At 41.0% G+C, this 18,855-nt stretch overlaps 1 protein-coding gene across 2 annotated transcripts in view; it reads right to left on the minus strand.

Annotated features, from left to right (window-relative positions):
* Positions 1 to 590: 590 nt before the first annotated feature.
* LOC133982274 (FERM domain-containing protein 5-like) overlaps positions 591 to 18,855 on the minus strand; it is a 60,405-nt gene continuing 42,140 nt past the window's right edge. For both annotated transcript variants that reach the window (XM_062421246.1, XM_062421247.1), the window contains exons 2-14: positions 15,066 to 15,170; positions 13,376 to 13,418; positions 12,473 to 12,551; positions 10,483 to 10,580; positions 9,591 to 9,714; positions 8,204 to 8,291; positions 7,981 to 8,069; positions 7,254 to 7,317; positions 7,023 to 7,105; positions 6,057 to 6,131; positions 4,416 to 4,484; positions 4,133 to 4,239; positions 591 to 1,652 (exon numbers count right to left, since the gene is read on the minus strand). In XM_062421246.1, coding sequence (XP_062277230.1) covers positions 1,066 to 1,652; positions 4,133 to 4,239; positions 4,416 to 4,484; positions 6,057 to 6,131; positions 7,023 to 7,105; positions 7,254 to 7,317; positions 7,981 to 8,069; positions 8,204 to 8,291; positions 9,591 to 9,714; positions 10,483 to 10,580; positions 12,473 to 12,551; positions 13,376 to 13,418; positions 15,066 to 15,170 — 1,611 coding nt within the window. In that variant the 3' untranslated portion in view covers positions 591 to 1,065. The remainder of the gene's footprint in view (positions 1,653 to 4,132; positions 4,240 to 4,415; positions 4,485 to 6,056; positions 6,132 to 7,022; positions 7,106 to 7,253; positions 7,318 to 7,980; positions 8,070 to 8,203; positions 8,292 to 9,590; positions 9,715 to 10,482; positions 10,581 to 12,472; positions 12,552 to 13,375; positions 13,419 to 15,065; positions 15,171 to 18,855) is intronic.

An 18,855-nucleotide genomic window follows, 5' to 3' on the forward strand; every position in this document is an offset into this window, starting at 1 on the left:
TTGATGAAAAAGATGCAAATCAAATTAATAACGGAACAAGTGAACAAATGAGCACATTCAAAAGTACTTAATTATTAAAACCATATGAGCATTGCACATCTATCTAGACTATTATCTATTGGTGCCACTGAATCTTTGCTCATCATGAATATTCTCTAACTGCATCTGACACTACTGGGTCACATAACACTATTGGTACTGGTTCATTTCACTGTATCCTTATTAAATGTTAGAAAAACATCTTTGATTTTCACCAGATACTCTGTAGACCATTGTGTACTAAAGTGTCTTAAAACAATCCACAAAATTCAAAACTGCCAACAGTCATCAACTTCTCAAAAAAAGGCATTTGGTAATCACCCTGTCTGTTCTCTGTATCATGAACCTTCACTAACTCCCGTCAGATTTTTGTGTTTTCCTCTGATGAGGTGAATCTACTGTTTGTACTGTTGACCTCTGATGGGGATGAATTCATACAAAAAGATTTTACATTGCTTCACATTTACTTCACAGCAGTAGACCTCCACTCTAACCTAACTCACTTCCATCTTAATTTCAATGATGAATCAACTTCCTCAATTACCATTCATCTTACTTCCTTTTCTTATGCAAATACAGGTTTAAAAGTAATAAATAACAAATGAAGGCAACGTTCATCCGTTGCAACACAAATCTCCCGTTCCTGTAAAGGAACTATTTAAAATTCTTCAGTTCTTCGATTTCAGTTTTCATTTTTTTCCTTTGTGTTTTTTGAAAAAATAAATACCTGAAATGACTTGAAATTTAAAAAAATGCAAAAAATGTCCTCTGGCTTTGTAGAAAAAAAAGAAAAAAAAAGAAAACAAGCGAAACGAGGAGGTGTGTGGGGGGTGGGGGGTAACTCAAAGTGGAGGGGAAGAGAGATCCTGGGCCAGTGTTACCAGGAGTGGTCCAAGCTGTATGTCTGCAGGAGGATGATGACAGAAGCAGGGTTCATGGTTGGGACGAGGCTGCCCTCCATCACTCCGGAGTCCTAACCGTCTTCTCAGACCCCCGAATGGGCTTACGAACTCTACGACCTCACTCTCACTTGTTAATGAGCAACCCGCCCACCCAGCGGAGCTTGCAGGCAAACCACCGCCTGAGGGGACAAAAGTATTCGTAATGGAACTGCTCAAATTCGGGGGTCTGGCGGATATCACTTAAAAATGCAATGTCAAGGTCTGACTCGGTGAGGATGATGAGGAGGAGGAGCAAGACAAAGAGGAGTCCAATGGTCACAAGGAGTAAACGGAGGACACTTAAGACAAACTTATTCACCTGTTCCACCTCGCTGAGTGCCGAGTCCCCCCCTGCACCCTCTCGTACAGATCTACTGTCCGCACCAAAATCGCCCCCTTCCCCATACGAAGGGGTTCCTGCCTCTGACTCCTTCTCCTCCTCGATGCTGCAGGGCGCCCCATTGATCTGGCGCGAGACGGCCAGCTCCATGCTGTGCTCAGCCACCGGGGTGGGCAGGACGCTGTCAGAGGGGCTGTAGGCTTCATCTGAGATCACCGCCGTCCCGTCGCTGGCGTCTGTGGCCTGGCTCCGGGAGCGTGGCATGAAGCAGTCCCCATGGGACACTGAACGCACTGGTGTAGAGTGGGCACTGTCACGCAAGGACTCCAGACCTTTTGGAGGGGTGGTGGTGGTGGTGGTGGTGGGGGGGGGGGGGGGGGGGGGGGGGGGGGGGGGGGACAGTAGGAAGGAAGGATTATTACACACAATTTACAGCAGAAGAAGAGATGATGTGGTCATTCATGCTGCGTTCTAGAGTGGCGATCACAGACACAATAAACTGTAGCACTAAGTTCTGAGATGACTCTTTCCAGTTTGTCCAGCAGAGGCAGACAAACAGTCTCCAACTTGATAGCAGAGATCTGATCATGTTTCCCCTGAGTCAAGCAGACAGGGGTGATATTGTCATTGAACAGAAGAGCTGAACTCTAATGGAACAAATCATGATGCACTGGAAGTGTAGACCTCATTTAACAACCACCGAGTGTACAGAAACATTAAGATAAAGTATACTTGAGAGAAAATAAAATAAATCAAGCCTGCTTCCTTTTAAAACAGCCAACATCCTCTTTGTATATCTACTAGCTCTTTCTAAAGTCCAAAACAAACGTGATAGCAAAGGTTACATTACTCATTTTATTCATTTACTCATCCATATATTTCCTTAAGATATATATGGCACTAGTTTCAAGGCTTTACAGATTTACTATACTGTTATTGTACAATCCACTCTGCGGCAGAAGTAACAGAACAGTATGTGAAAACCTGTTTACAGTGTACATGTCACTGAAGATGAGCTGCGGCTGAGCCCCTGCTGACGATATCACATTCTCCAAAGTGTCCAAGCAGCAACATTACACCTTCACTATATAGAGAAGGGATTAAAATTCTGCTTTTGATCAGGTCAGGAAAAGTAAGACGGATTAAGTCTAGAGTCTGTGTAACTGTTGATGTGAAACTCATGACAAGTGAAAAGAAAATGCATAAATGGCTGGATGACTGTCAGCGGCCATCTTTACTGCTTAGCCTACGTTATGCATCGAAAAGTGAGGCAGCAAACAGAAAAGTGATGCTTTAATTTGTGTTTTCTAGGTGACAACATGCTCATAAACACACTTTTATGAGCTTTACATTTGATACTTTGAACACATGCCTCGAAATACTGTAAACATATTGCACTCGCAAAAAAAAAAGAATGTCCAGTGACTCAGACCTCCAGGAGAGACAGGTAATCTCAGGGCTGGTGTCACTCCCTCCCCACCAACACTGATGAGACGGCCAGTGATTTAAAATAGAGAAAGCTATTGGCAGCTCCATGCACAGCACACTCCTGGCTGCGTCTGTGATGAGTTTACCTGGAGGCTGAACGCAGGGCAGTGGAGTGCCAGGAAGAGGGGTCACACTGGCAGACTCCTGCTGACACGTCAGGGCAGGATACAGGGGCAAGACGCCAAGGGCCTTGCCCAGCATACGAGGCCCCAGGCTCAGCACGCGAACCTTCACATCCCGGTAGCAGTGGTTGATCATACGCAGGTGGACATTCACCCGGGTGGTGATGCGGATCAGACACTTCACCATGGCTGCAACATGCACTTGTTTGTCCTGTCCTTATGGTCCCTGTCCTGGAGTCCAGGCCACAGTTTCACTGTGTATGTGTTAGGCCACAGGGCTCTGTCTTAGTTGCAGTTTGAGGAGAGGAGTGTGTGAGGTGAAAACAGTGGGTTTCTGCTGCAGTGCTACGATCACTAGCATTGGCCTGGCCTAGTTTGGCCCCACCCAGGCCAGTGACATACATGGAGTAGAAGACGCAGTTTATTTTCAGCTGGGGTATTAATACCACTTTGAGACACCCAGTCAGCACACATTGGGGGTGGGACACTCTTATAGCTCTCTTGAACCCACTGCAAAAGACCCTCAATATACACAGTACACCTACCTCTATTTATCTCGGTGTATAAAGCTTTATAATATGCACTTGAAAGGCAGGGCCACAGGGCCTCACTGCTGATTTAATCCAGGGGCATACAGGACTGTTTGCCTGCTGTGTCCATCTCATTAAAGGAGGCAAGTGAGGCCACCTGTTCTGGGCCAGGAGCTTGCAGGTGGGCTGATTTAAAAGTGACTTTAACTGCCACTTTGTTGGTGCAAAACAAATACGCAATTGTTCAGAATAACACACAAAAACCCCACACAAACACAAACCTCAAAATGTGGCAGACTGACTGACGCACACACCTGCAGCACCACCAACTCTGAAAGCATGAACCGGGCCAAATGGCTCTAGTTACAGCGTGTGTGTGTGTGTGCGTGTGTGTGTGTGTGTGTGTGTGTGTGTGTGTGTGTGTTGGTGTGTGTGTGTGCGTGCGTCTGCGTGTGTAAGTGTGAACACAAGTGTGTTTTCTCAAGAAGGGGAGGAGTGCTTACAAAAAGGACCAATGGCTCCCCGATCCATTTAAAAACTCTGAACATTATTAATGATTATATTTAAAGAATATGGGATCATAACTGCTTAGTGAACGGTATTGAAACTACAAATTATATGTTTCACTTGATGAAGATGGCACATGGCCTCTAGGTAATGCTCGTTTCTTACCCTCCATGATAGATATGTGCACGGCTCTCCGACGCGTGCGTGGCACACTGCTGAGACGAGGACCGTGGGTGATGGATGGACAACTTCTGCTGGGAACTAAGCCAGCCCTGCAGAGACAAACACAGACACATATGCACAAAAGTCGCTGCACTGCTATGAATGGAAGTTACTCATACAGTAGCTTGTAGATGCTGTTGACATTTACAGTAGCTTGGTGCCTAAGAAAATGGAGGGGAAATAAACAAAAAACTAATTTGGACCTCTCCTGAATTTACAACTCTACCTGTGTATTTCTGGAGGCTCGCGTTTGATTTTGGCACTCTGCTCCATCACCTCTTTTGCCACTCGCCCACTGTTATAAAGCACAGAGATGATGCTCAGGATGAGTTTCACATACACGCACACACACACACACACACACACACACACAAAACCGGGCATCTTGGTGAAACCCAATGCCATGAGAGCCATCACTGCAGTGGATGAGCACAGTCCATGAGCATCATGATTTAATAAACCCGGTGAATTCAGGTTTGTGTAACTGAATTACCACCAGTCAGACAAATGTACACACAGACTTGCAGGCAGTAATATCACAGCAATGACCATGATTTGCCCTTCAACAGTAAACTCAACATTTAACTGATTTCACTTGTGTTCTTACTTCATATACAGTCTCCATTCATGGATATCATCTGATATTTTTGTAAAATGACTTTTAATGTATTTAATCTTGACCTTTCAACAGGCAAATATGAATATGTTCTTCTTAGAGTGGCCGGTTCATTCACATAGGAAGAGGAAACACATTTTCTCAAATAATTCTAGAAGTATCTTGGTATGAAGAGTTTCAGTTTTATTTGCCAAAGATTTGAGTTATCCATTTTTCTACCAGCACCCCAATAGGAACAATTTGTTCCATATTAAACCTGTATTTGTAGAACTTTTACATATAAATGAACATTCATTTCATTCAAGACCTTGATAAACTAGTTCACACCACCAGATAAATCTCTCTGTATTTCACAGCACAGAGTTTTAAAATCTCATGTTAGGCATGACATTCGCACGCTGGCTGTTTGGCTGCAAATTTTGATAGTGAAACAAGTGATGTCACTGGGGTATGACACTCAAAACAATGTGTCCACTGTTTTGCAGCTACAATGGTAGGTTACGTCCAGTGGTGTACTGACCATTGGGAATGCTGGGACAAATCCCGATGGGCTGGTGGACAATCAAAACATATCTGTTTTTACTGGCCCTCTCTGTCATTTGGGGTGTGTATGAGAATATGCTGCATGCCTGTGTCAGGGAATCTAAACCAAAGGCCCCCCTTTACTCTCCTGCCAGAAGGGGGAGACAGACAGCTTTATGTGGAAACCAGGTTCAAATACTGTATCTCAATTAAAATCTCCTCACAGTAAAGTCTGTGGATTATCCAGACTAAGCAGGATAATGTCTCTGGAAACACATTTAAAAGCATTTTTCTGTGCTGTGAGAACCACAAAAGAAATTGCATTCATGTCCAGATGCATAAATCTTAAACATGGATATCTCAAGATTTGGACAGATACAACGAAAACTAACAGTAGGGTTGATACCACTGAGGATAAGTTAGAAAATGTGTTTCTTATGTTTTCCATTTTGGTGAACTGATCCTTTAATGTAGGACAATCTCTTTGGCATACAGCAGATACAATGTGATATTGCCTCATGTGATCAGTCCCCTTCATTTTCCCCTCTGTGTCCTCTATATTGTAAGGTGTCAGTCCTATCCTCCAGGCAAAGGTAGGCTGGTGTTACAGCACAGAAGGCTAGAAGGCCACGTCTTCTGGGAACACCTCTTTCCAATTCTAGCTGGTGGGGTTTCTGCAGTGTCCTCCCCTCCCTGACATCAGTCACACTGTCTTCTTGTGTACTCTACCTGTAACGGAAACGGCTGCCCTTGAAGAACAGGTTGCTGCTGGACACCGTGCGAACCTGACTTGACTTCTCGAGCCTGATGGGAAAAGGTGAAAAAAGAAAAGACAAATGAAGGACAGGAAGAAAAAATGCCACCATGAACTTGAAAATGAAAACAATTTATTTCTCATTCTTGCAAGAATATGCTCCCAATATGATCTCACTCTTGGAGGAAGTGTGAATATCTGTAATCTTTGCCGTCTGAATCGCAGAACAAAGCAGAAAGCAGGCTCAAATATCCCATTATTAAATTATGCATGTCCTCTCCATGCACTATAGGCAGTATTCAATATGTTTATTTTGTCATAGTAAGTGAGACATTAATGATTAATGTTTCATTTCGCTTTCCAGGGATGTATGTGCTTCTCCGTAAGACAGAACGTCTTTATCTTTGTGATAAGTGCGGGGCTGTTAAAATATTATCAGTCTGCCACTTCAGAGAGTCATCAAAAGGTCACATCATATTAACTCCATCCATCGTGCTCAGCTGTGCCCTTCACATGCCCTCTCTCTTTCTCTCTTTTCATCTGTTAACCCCCACACACCATTCATCCCCTGAACCATCAGCCCGCAAATTACTACACCACACCCGGCCTCTGAGTACACAGGCTACTTATTTTTTTTAATCACCTTTTCAGAGCTGGAGAGAGCAGAGGGGACCTGCACTATAATTCATGGCAGACATTGGGGAACCATATCTCAGAAGGAGCACCAAAGTCTCGTGCGAGCGCACACTCATTCACTAAAGGTCAGCAGCAACTCACACTTAATTTTCCCACTGACAAACAGCCTGGAGGGGAGGGTTTTTAAGGACACCAAGATACTATAATAGTGCTCAAGGATACAAAGGAGATATCTACATCATCACAGTGTGGGGAGCAAAAGAATAACATTGAAATGAAATGAAGGAAGTTATTCATGGACTCACTTATAGAAAGCTTGGTGCTCCACTCCGCACTTCCACAGGTGCTTGCATGCCTCAGGTGTGGGTGCAAAGTATGTCAAGATGATCTTTTTGTCCTGCATGTTGAAAATAAGAGAACGTGCAGGACAATATAACACACTGAGAGAAAATCACAAATATTTATAGTACACTCTACAATCAGTGTCATCAGAACATGCAGACTCTTATTCAACATCCAACAATTCATGCTCTCACCTCCTTCTGATTTGCATATATGTGGAATGTCTTGCCTTCAAACTTCAGTTTGGTTACCTCGTTCCTGTCCAGGAGAGCACCGCAACGGTTGCACATACAGCGAGCAGAACAGAAAGCCACAGCCTCATTAAATATTCATGAAAACAACTTGGAGATCACATAAACAGCAATGGAGCTCTGTGTTTGGCTAATAAAACAAATAACTGATAATATTCCCTGCAGACAGGGAACAGAAAACAGGGGAACATGAGCTCCTGCTGAAGGCAAACAAAGCCATTATAAATACTGACAACAAAATACATAACAAGTCTGTCTTCATTATTATTATATATACTTTTCAGAGCACAAAAAGAACAATGTTAAAGCAGAAATGCATCATGTTGTACACAATTTTGATTTCTCTATAAAGCATCTTGGTGAATTTGAATTAGCAAGCATTTAGTATAAGTAAAGGCTTCTGGTGTCTTGCTATTTTCATGATCTTCTGCTAAGTGTTGTGAATCTAGCTGGTATAATTAGCCATCTGTGCAGATGCTTCAGCTCTTTTCCCAGGTACAGGCAGATGGATGCTCTTTGTTGAGTGTTACTATATAAGCAGATGTTGTGCACATGCTGCTTGATGTAGAATGCCCTATAGCAGATTACTGTACTTTAGATCAGGTAAAACTGAAGCCAGCAGTGTGTTTTTGTATGGCTCTCATTTGACAACGATGCACATTTGGCTCACCATTTGAGAAAATGAACTCTCTTGTTTCCCTGAAGGACCACAAAACCAAATGGTGTGAATGCGAGGAAAGCTGGATTCCCAGACACATCCTGAAAGAAACAAATAACCATCGACACAAACATAATTCAACCGCATGTTATAACATACAAGGAATATTTCTGTTTACTGATGTTAATATTAATCTAGAAATAGCAAAGCAGTGCTTGAAAAAACACTACCCAACCTTGCACGGATGTGGATCAACACCATATGTCTCCAGCATCTGGGCTTTCTGCAGGAAATTTCGCTCTGATGTTTCGGGCGTCTGTCCACTAAGGGAGGGCAACAACACACCGAACATCTGTGTCAGTCTACCATAAGCATTAAAAATGGAAAAAAGGTCTTGAATTCATATAACAGATTCATATTGAGGAGGACCAAAAAGGCAGACAGAGGTTATTAAATATTAAAATTTGATAAGCTCAAGAAAAATCTAAAAAGCACTTATTCTTTATCTTGGATTCAACTCATTCTTACATTGTTAAAGAGTTTTCAGAGCAGCTCCATTCACTCAGTGGTGAGAAAAGAAGAAGCCACTAGTGGGCAGCAGAGACTCATACTGCTCCTGCAGTGTCAAAACTAGACATGGTTGATGCAATTCCAGCTCTATTGTGTCTCACTGAATATAATTAAACAGACATCTTTTGTCTTTGGGTGTGGGTGTAGGTCTTTGGGCCTTTTTTTTCATAGCTGTCACAAACTGGCTGAGGCATGTGACAAAGAAACAACTCTTATTTATTACAACTAAAGGTAACAAGATGCAGAACCAAAAGAAGATGATGCAGAGGGGATGTCAGCATGAGAAAGGGAGAGAAAGAGTGACCACATGTGTTTTTACAGCTTTGCAGGTCCAGGAAAGCCATATTACACTAACGATCCTCCACTGTCAGCCAATATCCAGAAGGCAGCAGGAGAGCGTCACAGTACCAGCAGCCAGCATTAACCTTTAAACTGCCTCTTAAATAATGTAAGGTAACACAGTGGCTCATTTAAGCACTCATTTTAGAGCAAATCAGGGCCAAGAAGAAAAGGTCATATTAGTTTAGTTCAAATACCCTTTTGGCCATGTGTTCTTGACTCAGTGTTCACCTGCTGCCAGTGATAGTAGTATGTGTGTGTGTGTGTATGTGTGTGTGTGTGTGTGTGTGTGTGTGTGTGTGTGTGTGTGTGTGTGTGTGTGTGTATGTGTGTGTGTGTGTGTGTGTGTGTAGTTAAAACTTTTAGAATCACTTTCATTATTACACTGTGCAGCTCTTACAGTTAGGGCTGGTTCCCAGACCGATCGCTCACTAACAAGTGCAAATAAAGGGCAGACTATGAGCTCAAGACAATCCAACTGTGTTATTTGAGCTGATAGCAGAGAAGAGAGTGCTTTTCTCCGCTATCTGCACAAATAATCGACATTAATCTGTCTGGCCAACCCAATACAAACCAATTGGACGTCATTACTGCAGTCGATTACAAAAATGTCAGAGGAAGTGTGGTATTTGTTCAGCTTGTATGAGATCTGGATCTGCAGGTATGTAAGATTGACAGTGTAGATGCAGTCTTATATTTGTTTTATATCTTACATCAGCTCTGTCTTGTGTATATCTGCAATCCGGCGCTCCAGTTTCTCCGAGTGTTTAGGGAAGAACTGAAATTTGGAGCTGTAACCTTCAGGATGCTTCCCGGGGTCGTAATCACCAATCTCAGCTGGAAAAAAAAAGAAAAAGTTGAAAGTTTACATTTTCACAAACTTTCAGTGCACATAAAAGTTCAACTGATGTCTACAGTTTTAGGCACACTGGTGCTTCTGCCACTGTAGACAGGCTGAACATGCATGGGATTATTTGTGTTCCTTCATGGCACGCTGACTGCACTCCCTTGGATGACCCTGACGCTGATTTCTCTCTGCAAGGTGGAGCTGACCAGGCAGCCCATCTTTAATTCATGAGCCCCTCCTCCAGAAAACCTGCATCCCCTCAAACACTGTACTTTCTGTGATGTTAGCTGTGCCACCTCACGTGTGTTGTTTGTTTATGTCAGCATTTGTAAGCGTATGTGTGTGTGTGTTGAGAGGATGATAAGATGCCAGATAACCACTTCAAATACATTCTAATTGAGCGTGATTTTTTGTTTATTAAAGACTATGCAAGCCGTTAAATGAATTATCATACAAAGTACAGATTCATAGCCTATATCAGTATGGACAACGCACATCTGATGGCCGTAAAATATGTATCATCACATATCTTCATATCTTAATCCATAGAAAATTTCCTCTGTGACTAATATAATACGCAAGCATATCTTTTGGGGAGCATTATACTGTTACATTCTCAGAGTATCACCTAATTAACTCCTTTCCACATAGAAATCTATTTGCCTGGCTGGAGGGATTTCTCAGCATGGTGAACTACAGGGCCTGGTAAAACAGTGTAAGAGTGGTGAAAGTCATTTCCATCTGTCACCATTCATTACCTTGAAGGATGAAGGCAGCAAGCATGGCTGCATCCGAGGTTTTACACAGGAGCCGGCCGTGGTAGAGGTCTCTCTTGATTTGCAGGAAGACAAGATATCTATAAGGAAAATGAGATAAATCAGGCCTGCTGATAAGCATACTGATGATTCATGACTCATAAATACCTCTAAACCACTAATACAGTTACATTTCTCAATTTAAAAAACTGAAGGAATAAAACAATAAAAAAGATAGAAGCAGAAGCAGCAAAACAACAAACCTGATGAACCTCAAAGATTGTTGAGTTCACGTTCCCTATGGGTAGTTTGAATATTTCTTTTTGATTTAGCTGAAATGAGGGTTTTGTTTTGGGGAAAGGAGAGTAGGAGGGCCCTGAAGGGAAAAGCAGCTACTGACGCTATGCTTCTCTTAAAGCCTCCAGCCTAGTTTCCGACTCACCCAACTAACCAGATCCTGAAGCATGAATTTCACTCCGAGACAATATCCGCAGCAAATGGGATGCTAATAGTGTTGATTGTTATTATTATAAATTATTATTATTTTTAATGATGAGGAGAACACACGCAGTGATATTATTAAAATACTCAAAAATAAGACACTCATCTTATTGTTTTACCCACTGCCTGCATCTAACTGGCCCATTTCCACAATGGCTAATAACACTCACTGTATGGAGACATGCGTAAAAAAGTTGCCTTCATTTCCCATGTTGTTCTCTCTGCACTAAGTACAATAGATTATTTTGAAAGTGTGACAAAAGGATAGATGGGTAATAATTCAATTCATGCATTTAGGGTTGAGGGCTTTGCATTTTGATTGTGTTACAACAAATCTGTGATATGCAGCTCAATTTGAAGATTTCTTTTTTCTGAGACATGTGACTGAGACACTCCTGCATGGTTATTAATTAATATAATACTTACATTACATGACATTTAGTTCAGAAACTAACTGCCAATTAGTTCCTAAATGTCAGTTGAGAGAGAAATTGTACAATAATGTGATTTTTTTTTTTATTGTAGGTGTTTTCATGGTTGGACAGGTTTAATTTCTTTCCTATGATGTGTCCTTTAAAAAAAGAGCTCACTGCTGTCATGTATGCTCTGATAAGAGTTTCGTGTCAAGATGCTGGAAATAAAAAACAAAAATGTCTTTACTATCCACACAATCCCCACAGAATTTGACGTGAGGGAGCACACGCTGAATGAGCCTTGTGTGTGATTGGTTATTTCCCCTCTCTCTCGCTCTGTGGGTCCTCTCCACTCTCATCATCATGTATCACTCTCTCTCCTCTTTCCCCCACTCTGCAGCCTCCCACTCTCAATCAGCACCCTTTGCTCCCTATCTCCACTACCCTTTCTGTTCATTATGTGCACTCTATGTGTGATACATATTTCATCTCATTACACTTCAGAGAAAGAGCGGACTCCTCTATCCATGTGATGATGAATACATCAGCGAACTAGATGCAACCAGCTAGATATTGTCAACATTATTTGGAGGCAATAAGTTAGCTGGTAAGTGTTTGGCAATGTTTTTAATTTGTGACATTTACCTTTCCATACATTTTCTGGGCAAAATATTTTGGCAGGATGTGATTTACAAAGAATTTGGATGGGAAAACAAGTTGTGCAGTGAATGCTTTTACTGCCCTCCCTGCTTTTATAAACTGTGTTCTGTGTAATATTTAACATAATGAAGTAGACAGTAAAGTACTTGGGCATTTTAATTATGAAGGCTCATAAATAATGTTTTAGAAAGAGACACGTTTGATGTGTCTAAAAAATCTGGAGCACAATCTGTACTAAAGGCACATGTAAAAGAAACAACAAAAAAACATGCACAGTTGCTTTTCACAGGTTTGTCAAATGATGGCAGCCTCTCCATGAACGACAAGTTGTCTCTCTTTCACACTGTCACTGTAGGAATCTAAAACAAAGCTACCTATATCAAGTCATCTTAAGTGAAAGCAATAACAGGGGGTCATACCGAGTGATTTCCTCCTTGAGAGCAGCGGGCTCGGGAGGGTAGAATTTGACTCTGAGACACATGGTGAACGGAGGCTGAGCTGGAGGAAACAAACAAAAAAGCATTTAAGAAATGGGCGGAAATCCTTTTCAGGTGACAGATCAGATAATCAAACAGAAATTAGGTGAAACAGAACCATCTCAACATCAACAAATCACTACTTTGTAGCAGACAAATGCAGATCTATATACAATACAAGATTAAATGTCTGGCACCAACCAAAATTGCTCCAGTGTTGAAACGTTTATTACAAACATTTTGTTTGTTTGTCTTCATCAGTCCTTCCCCTGCAATACATGTATTTTTTTTAACACTTTTAATTAGGTTGGACTGTAGCTAACATACATTATACTGGGGAATTATTTATTGGTTGAAGTGTACTGTCTTATGCACATTTTATATTTTGTATGTAAAAATTCTAGGGTGCCTTTTTAAAGACTGAACATTAACCCACAAATTATTTATATTTCTTCATTTTTTCTGTTGATCAATAATCATCATCCCTATCATATATTTCAGTTTTTGCTTTCTTGAAAAAGGTTACATAGGTAGACTGATATCAATCTCATGTCTGTGCAGTAAGTTAATGTAGCACAAAAACTGGAGACATTGCTTATTCATACAATAATTGAAGTGTAAAAATGGAAATAAAATGATTTTATGGGTGGTTATGTGCCATTTCCTGGCCAGGATCAGTTACTTGGTCCAAGCCAAAACAGAACTCCCAAAATGCTGAACTTTTCCTTTAAATTCAAATATGGATTCAAATATACATTGTGTCAGACTTCTTATTGAGGATGAAAGATATATTCGCCCAATTTCCAAGATTATCCACAAAGATAAACATAAACTCACAGTACTTACATTTAATTTGCTTAGCAATTGATTTTGTGACCTCCAACCAGTGCTGTATTAGAAAGGAAAGCAGATAAATGCAAATAAATTAGATAGTCACACAAAAATCCTCTCTAAGTAATCCACACATCAAATCCTTCAGCTGACACTTGCAATGGCAGTTTCTATAATCTTCAGCTGTCACTACTGACAGTTTTCTGGGGACACCTGTTCGTGTCACACATTGCGTTAAAACCGCACCTCTTGATGATGATTCAAGTGCCTCAATATGTCAAAGCAGTTGAAAATACAGAGTTAGTGGGGGTTTTCTTTTATGAAATCATCAAAGATTTTCAGGCGAATCAGATCAAACAGCTCTCATGGCAGTGGAGGTCTCTTGAGAGCCTGTTAAAGCAGTAAGGCTGATTAGACAACAGGTTTTGACTTAACAGTGAGCTCCTGCTGGTGGTGACAGTTAAACTGGATCTGTGTCTATGGCCAGATTCTTCACTCTCTCTGGGAGCATGTTTACTCTCCATCTTTCTCCCAGGTTGCCTTTGCGCCAACCAAACCTACCCACAGCAACAACCACCAAAATAGTCCTGAGTGACAGCATAGGAAATGCAGCATCAGCAGGGCTTGGCTCTTATCTGCAGACAACAATATGATCTGTGAACATGTGAATACTTTATGAATCAAGCCGCGCTACAGCAGAGGAGCTTGATGGAACAACTGTCACACTGAAAGGTGGCGTGAATAAAGAAATCTGAGGAAACACAACTTTTAACTCTGGCCAACAGTCTCCCTCTCGTTCATGGACTAAATCAAATCTGATCCATTTTTAAAGTATAGTCAACCATGTGATTTTTATATAGACACAAAGCAACATAGCCATGTCTGTACTGCATGGAGTCACTCTGAGTTCACATTTGATCACTTCTGCTTTTGAAATGTTGGATGCATTTAATATAAGAAGACAGATTTAGACAGCTTAGCATCCCTATTTCAATCCAATGTATGTGATATTTTGGATATTTTTCTTAATATTAAATGAATTGTTCTTTTGGGGAAATATCCATACTTGCTTACTTGTCGAGAGTCAAATGAGAAGACTGATGTATAGAGCTAGAGCCAGTTGGCAATTAGCTAATTAGAAGATTGGAAACAGGGAAACAACTAGCATTCACAAATGAATGTGTTTTATCTTGTTTGTTCTGCTTCCAGTCTTTATGCTAAGCTAGGCTAATTGTCCCCCAGCTCCATACGTAATGTGCCACAACACAAGTGCTCAAGTGTTATTGCTCTTCTCATCTAACTCTGAAAAAAAGTGAATAATGGTATTTCCCAAATTGTCAAAGTACTCTTTTAAATCAGCGGTAACGGTACCAAAACATAGGAATGGTTAATTTAAAAAACTTCACACAAAGCACGGTGTATCTACTGCACTATGCACTGTATAATTTAAATAAACTGCAACAAGCTTTCAATTAGGATTTCTCATTCTCCTAAAGGCCTTTAAAGTACGTTTGCTTTAATGTTTGTGAGTCTTTTTGGGACGTAGCACTGTGTTATCATGAATGGATATGATTTTTTGTTCTTGGGTCTCTTGAAAAGCAATCTGATTTAAAAAAAAAAATACCCATATGGGAACTGATAAATGAATCAAATGAACACAAGGGGCCACACAAAGGGCCCTGGTCATAACATAACAAACACTTACCCGCTGCTTGTCTGGATCCACATATCTGATGCCAAAATAATCTTTCTCCAGCAGGTTGAGGTGGTGGCAGATGAGGTCAAACAGATACTGTCCCTTTGCATCCCGCTGTAATAGAAGAAAAAGAACAATTCAGTGAGAAATGTCAACAAAAACACAAATACTAATATGCGGCTGTGAAAAGGTTCAACAATGGAAAGGCACTGTCCTGGGTTTCTGCATGAGAAACACAGTAATTCCTGTTAGCAGAATGTGCTTCAAGTTCCGCCAGAGATATCTTGGATTCATTCAATATTAATACACAGCCAGAGCCATTTGAAGCGTGTGGAATAAACCCCGTCAACAGCTAAAAGAAGAACTCAAATATAGGGTGGATTAAATATGCCGAGATCTCACTGGGGTTTTGTTAATACTCTGCATTCTGGACCTCATGAGGATGCTTCCCTCAGAGAAACAGCTGTGTGCACCACAACACAGAGAGAAAACTGTGTCCAATACACATCTGATACCCTCCACCTTATGTACAACACTGTAGACTGCATTACACTGCTGAGCAGCTTCAACTGGCTACCCTAGCTTAAACCAGAAAATTTGGATCAGACCAGAACAGATTTTTCTGTGTAGTTTGAAATGCCCTGTAGCATTCAATGTGCTGCTCTTCACAAAAAGATGACAGGACAATGGCAGGTTAAGGCTGCTCTTCAACATAACCCATTGCTTTATACACCTATAAGGGATGCAGATAAAATTTGCAAACTACATTAAGAGGGATGATTTTTGCAGTGAGCCAGGTAGAGTAATAACAAGTGACAATTACTCAACTAATCAAATGCTGTGAAAGTGCAAATCAGTGTCAGTCACTGTGAAGGGCTACAATCAAGTCAAGATGATCAACAATATGGTACAATTATATCAGAAAAACTGCATTTTATGTAAATTCACAAGCCTGGATATTATAAACTTGAGAGTTTACATAAAATATTTTAATTCAACAGGAAAACTTGCACCCATGATCTAACCTTGACATTTCGGTATCTTGATTTCCGTGGCATTAAAGCGCTGCATCAGAGCATATTTCCAGTAAATGTGATGAGGTTAGAAGGTGGGTGTGATTAATCAGTGTCAGGAAGACTGCAAACATTAATCCTAGTGCCACTCCAGTGTCTTCCTCCTTGCTAAAGAAACATCACACCCTCGTGACACATCCCACAACCATCTTAATGGAAGCTGTCTTTGTAGTAGCACTTTAGTCAGTCGGCACATGCATGTAATGCCTAACAGGAGTCCCTGCTTGCGGCAATTTGAGACGATGAGAGGAACAATTTACTCCATGGAAAGGAAAGTTTTCTTTGTTGTACAAGTTAAAATTAGTTATGTCCACAGAATAAATGGTCTAAATGCTCTGATAAAGCTGCACTTATCAATATTTTTATATGAAAAATGGATAAAACGTCTATGTAAAATGCGAAAAGGGGTCGTTTCTAATGACAAACCAACAGAAAAATATCACCCTCTGCTCTATGGTGCTTATGGTGAATATTGGACTTATATTCATTGAGTGGATGGAGAGATGACTTCAAATGAATGCTGACATTGCTTCATGTCTGCTGGATGTGTAAGTAACTACTGTTTGCTAACATGCTCACCATATTAACTTCAAATAGTGATAATATATTATTTTCTTTATGGCTTGTTACACTAAATCATGTCTACAAAAGCTCATTACCTTTTCAATACCTACTGTCTGTAATGAGTATTGAAGCTGAAGGTATCAATAGGTATAAATACTCAGCCTTGTTAGTCTTATTCACTGTTTTTTGATTAGACATTTTCTGATCTAAATCAGGAAATCTTGCTAGTGTTAAACTGTATTAAACCAGGTTCTTATACAGCTATGGAAAATTATTTTGTAGAAAAACCATGCAAACATTTTAAAATCATACCCAGTCCAACCCATATATCATATTTACTGCAGTCTAACGGCCACTCAGGCCTCAGCCCTCTTTATGACTCAAGTGAAGGTCAGTTCAGTTCAAGGTTGGACAGCCACAGTCAGCTGCCTCACTCCTCCTTCCCCTCCCTGTGCTCGTTTGCCCTGTGGTGGCAGTAGAAGTGTCACTGGCAGCACTCTCCTCCATGTCATTACTCAGGCTGCAGATAACAGGCACTTCATTAGGACAAAGGCCTGTCGATGCCGAGCTTGTCGCTTAACCGCTGTGACTCTCTGTGACCAAATGCCAATAAGAGCTGCACTACTGGAGGTATCTGACCTTTCTGTAGCGAAACCGAGGGGCTTCATGGGTGCTCGCTACTGTCACTTTGAGATTATTTCCTCGTTGGAAGATTACTAATCAAATTGGCATGCCTGCTAACTTAGCGGGCCTGGATAAAGTAGAGAAGGAAGGATCTTTGTGGCGTTTCCGGAGACACACACACATCTCTAAATGCTGTTTTAAAATATCATGACACATACTCACACATGTACAAAATTAAAATGCACACAGACAAGAGTGTACAGTGATTGTTTTGCAAACTACAGATTTCATATGGATCAGTCAATCATCCTTCAATACTGCATTACCTGATTTTTTGGGGGGCATTTGGGGGCAGTGGAAGCTGCAAACAGAATATTTCCATCTTTTTGATAATGAACATGTTGGCAAACAGTTTCCTATTTACAAATGCAGCAGACACAAAGCACACAGAGTCATTTTATGGCAATCTAATGAATTCAAGTCCTATATTAAGACCTGCTTTTGCTTTGTTTTGCTTTCCACCAAATTTCGAGGAAAATATCTGTTTTTGTAGCTGTTGAATGCTCTACTATGTTCATGAGATTGTTTGCCAGTGATTTTGGTGGGTAAAAATAATTTGAATAAAATGAGTGCAGCTTTAAACATGTGCAAATGAACTTCTACATTGTTACTTTCATGCATACAGAAAGTACAAAGCAGGCAAAAAATATATGTGATTTTCTTTGTTGTTGAAATGCATTATACTTCCCCTGGTTTTATCACCAGGCCTATAATAGGGTGCAAGTAAGGAAGCCCACAACAATTGAAAAGGGTTCTGAATGGAGAGGACACACTGAGTCAGAAAGGACATCTGCTCCTTTGTTGCAACGAGAGCGCAAGTTTGTTAGTATTCCACAACACTCCCACCAACCGCCCTCTCTTTCTTGTTCCATGGTGCCCCCTACCGCTGTCTCTGCCCAACACTGAGCACAGCTGCTTTATTCCCCACCAGTCGCTCTAATTACAAGATTGAGGTGATTGCAGGAGAGAGATGTTCCAAAATGTCTAATTAATACTAATGAATCATTTCCTCGCCTCGATTGGCATCTCAATATAGACCTACAGGAGACTCAACAGACCTACAAAAGGTTTGTGGGGGGAGTTTTAAAACAATAAATTCTTGAACTTTCTGCCAATGAAAAACAAGTTTAAAACTATGAGAGTAGTTTAAAGCTACCCTTACCTTTGTTACATTTCTACACATTTTTTTGTTTAGGTTAAAATGCTATTAATAAGGTAATGGCACTCTAAAATGTTAGAGAGATCCACCAGGCATAGAAACTAATCATTATTCCATTCTCATAATATTCTGTGAAAACTCTGACCAATCATATCATTCGGACCAAATGATATGAAAAGTGGGCCACGGCTTCCACCCCCAGACGCTCCCACGGGGAAAAAGAAAACTATATGGTTTATTGTAGTGCACGTTCGCTGAGGCAGGGAGGGGGGTGGGAGTGCGGGGGTGGGACATAGGAGGGAGGAGGGGTTGTTGCTGT

Source organism: Scomber scombrus, chromosome 6, assembly GCF_963691925.1.
Source record: "Scomber scombrus chromosome 6, fScoSco1.1, whole genome shotgun sequence".
Lineage (NCBI taxonomy): Eukaryota > Metazoa > Chordata > Actinopteri > Scombriformes > Scombridae > Scomber > Scomber scombrus.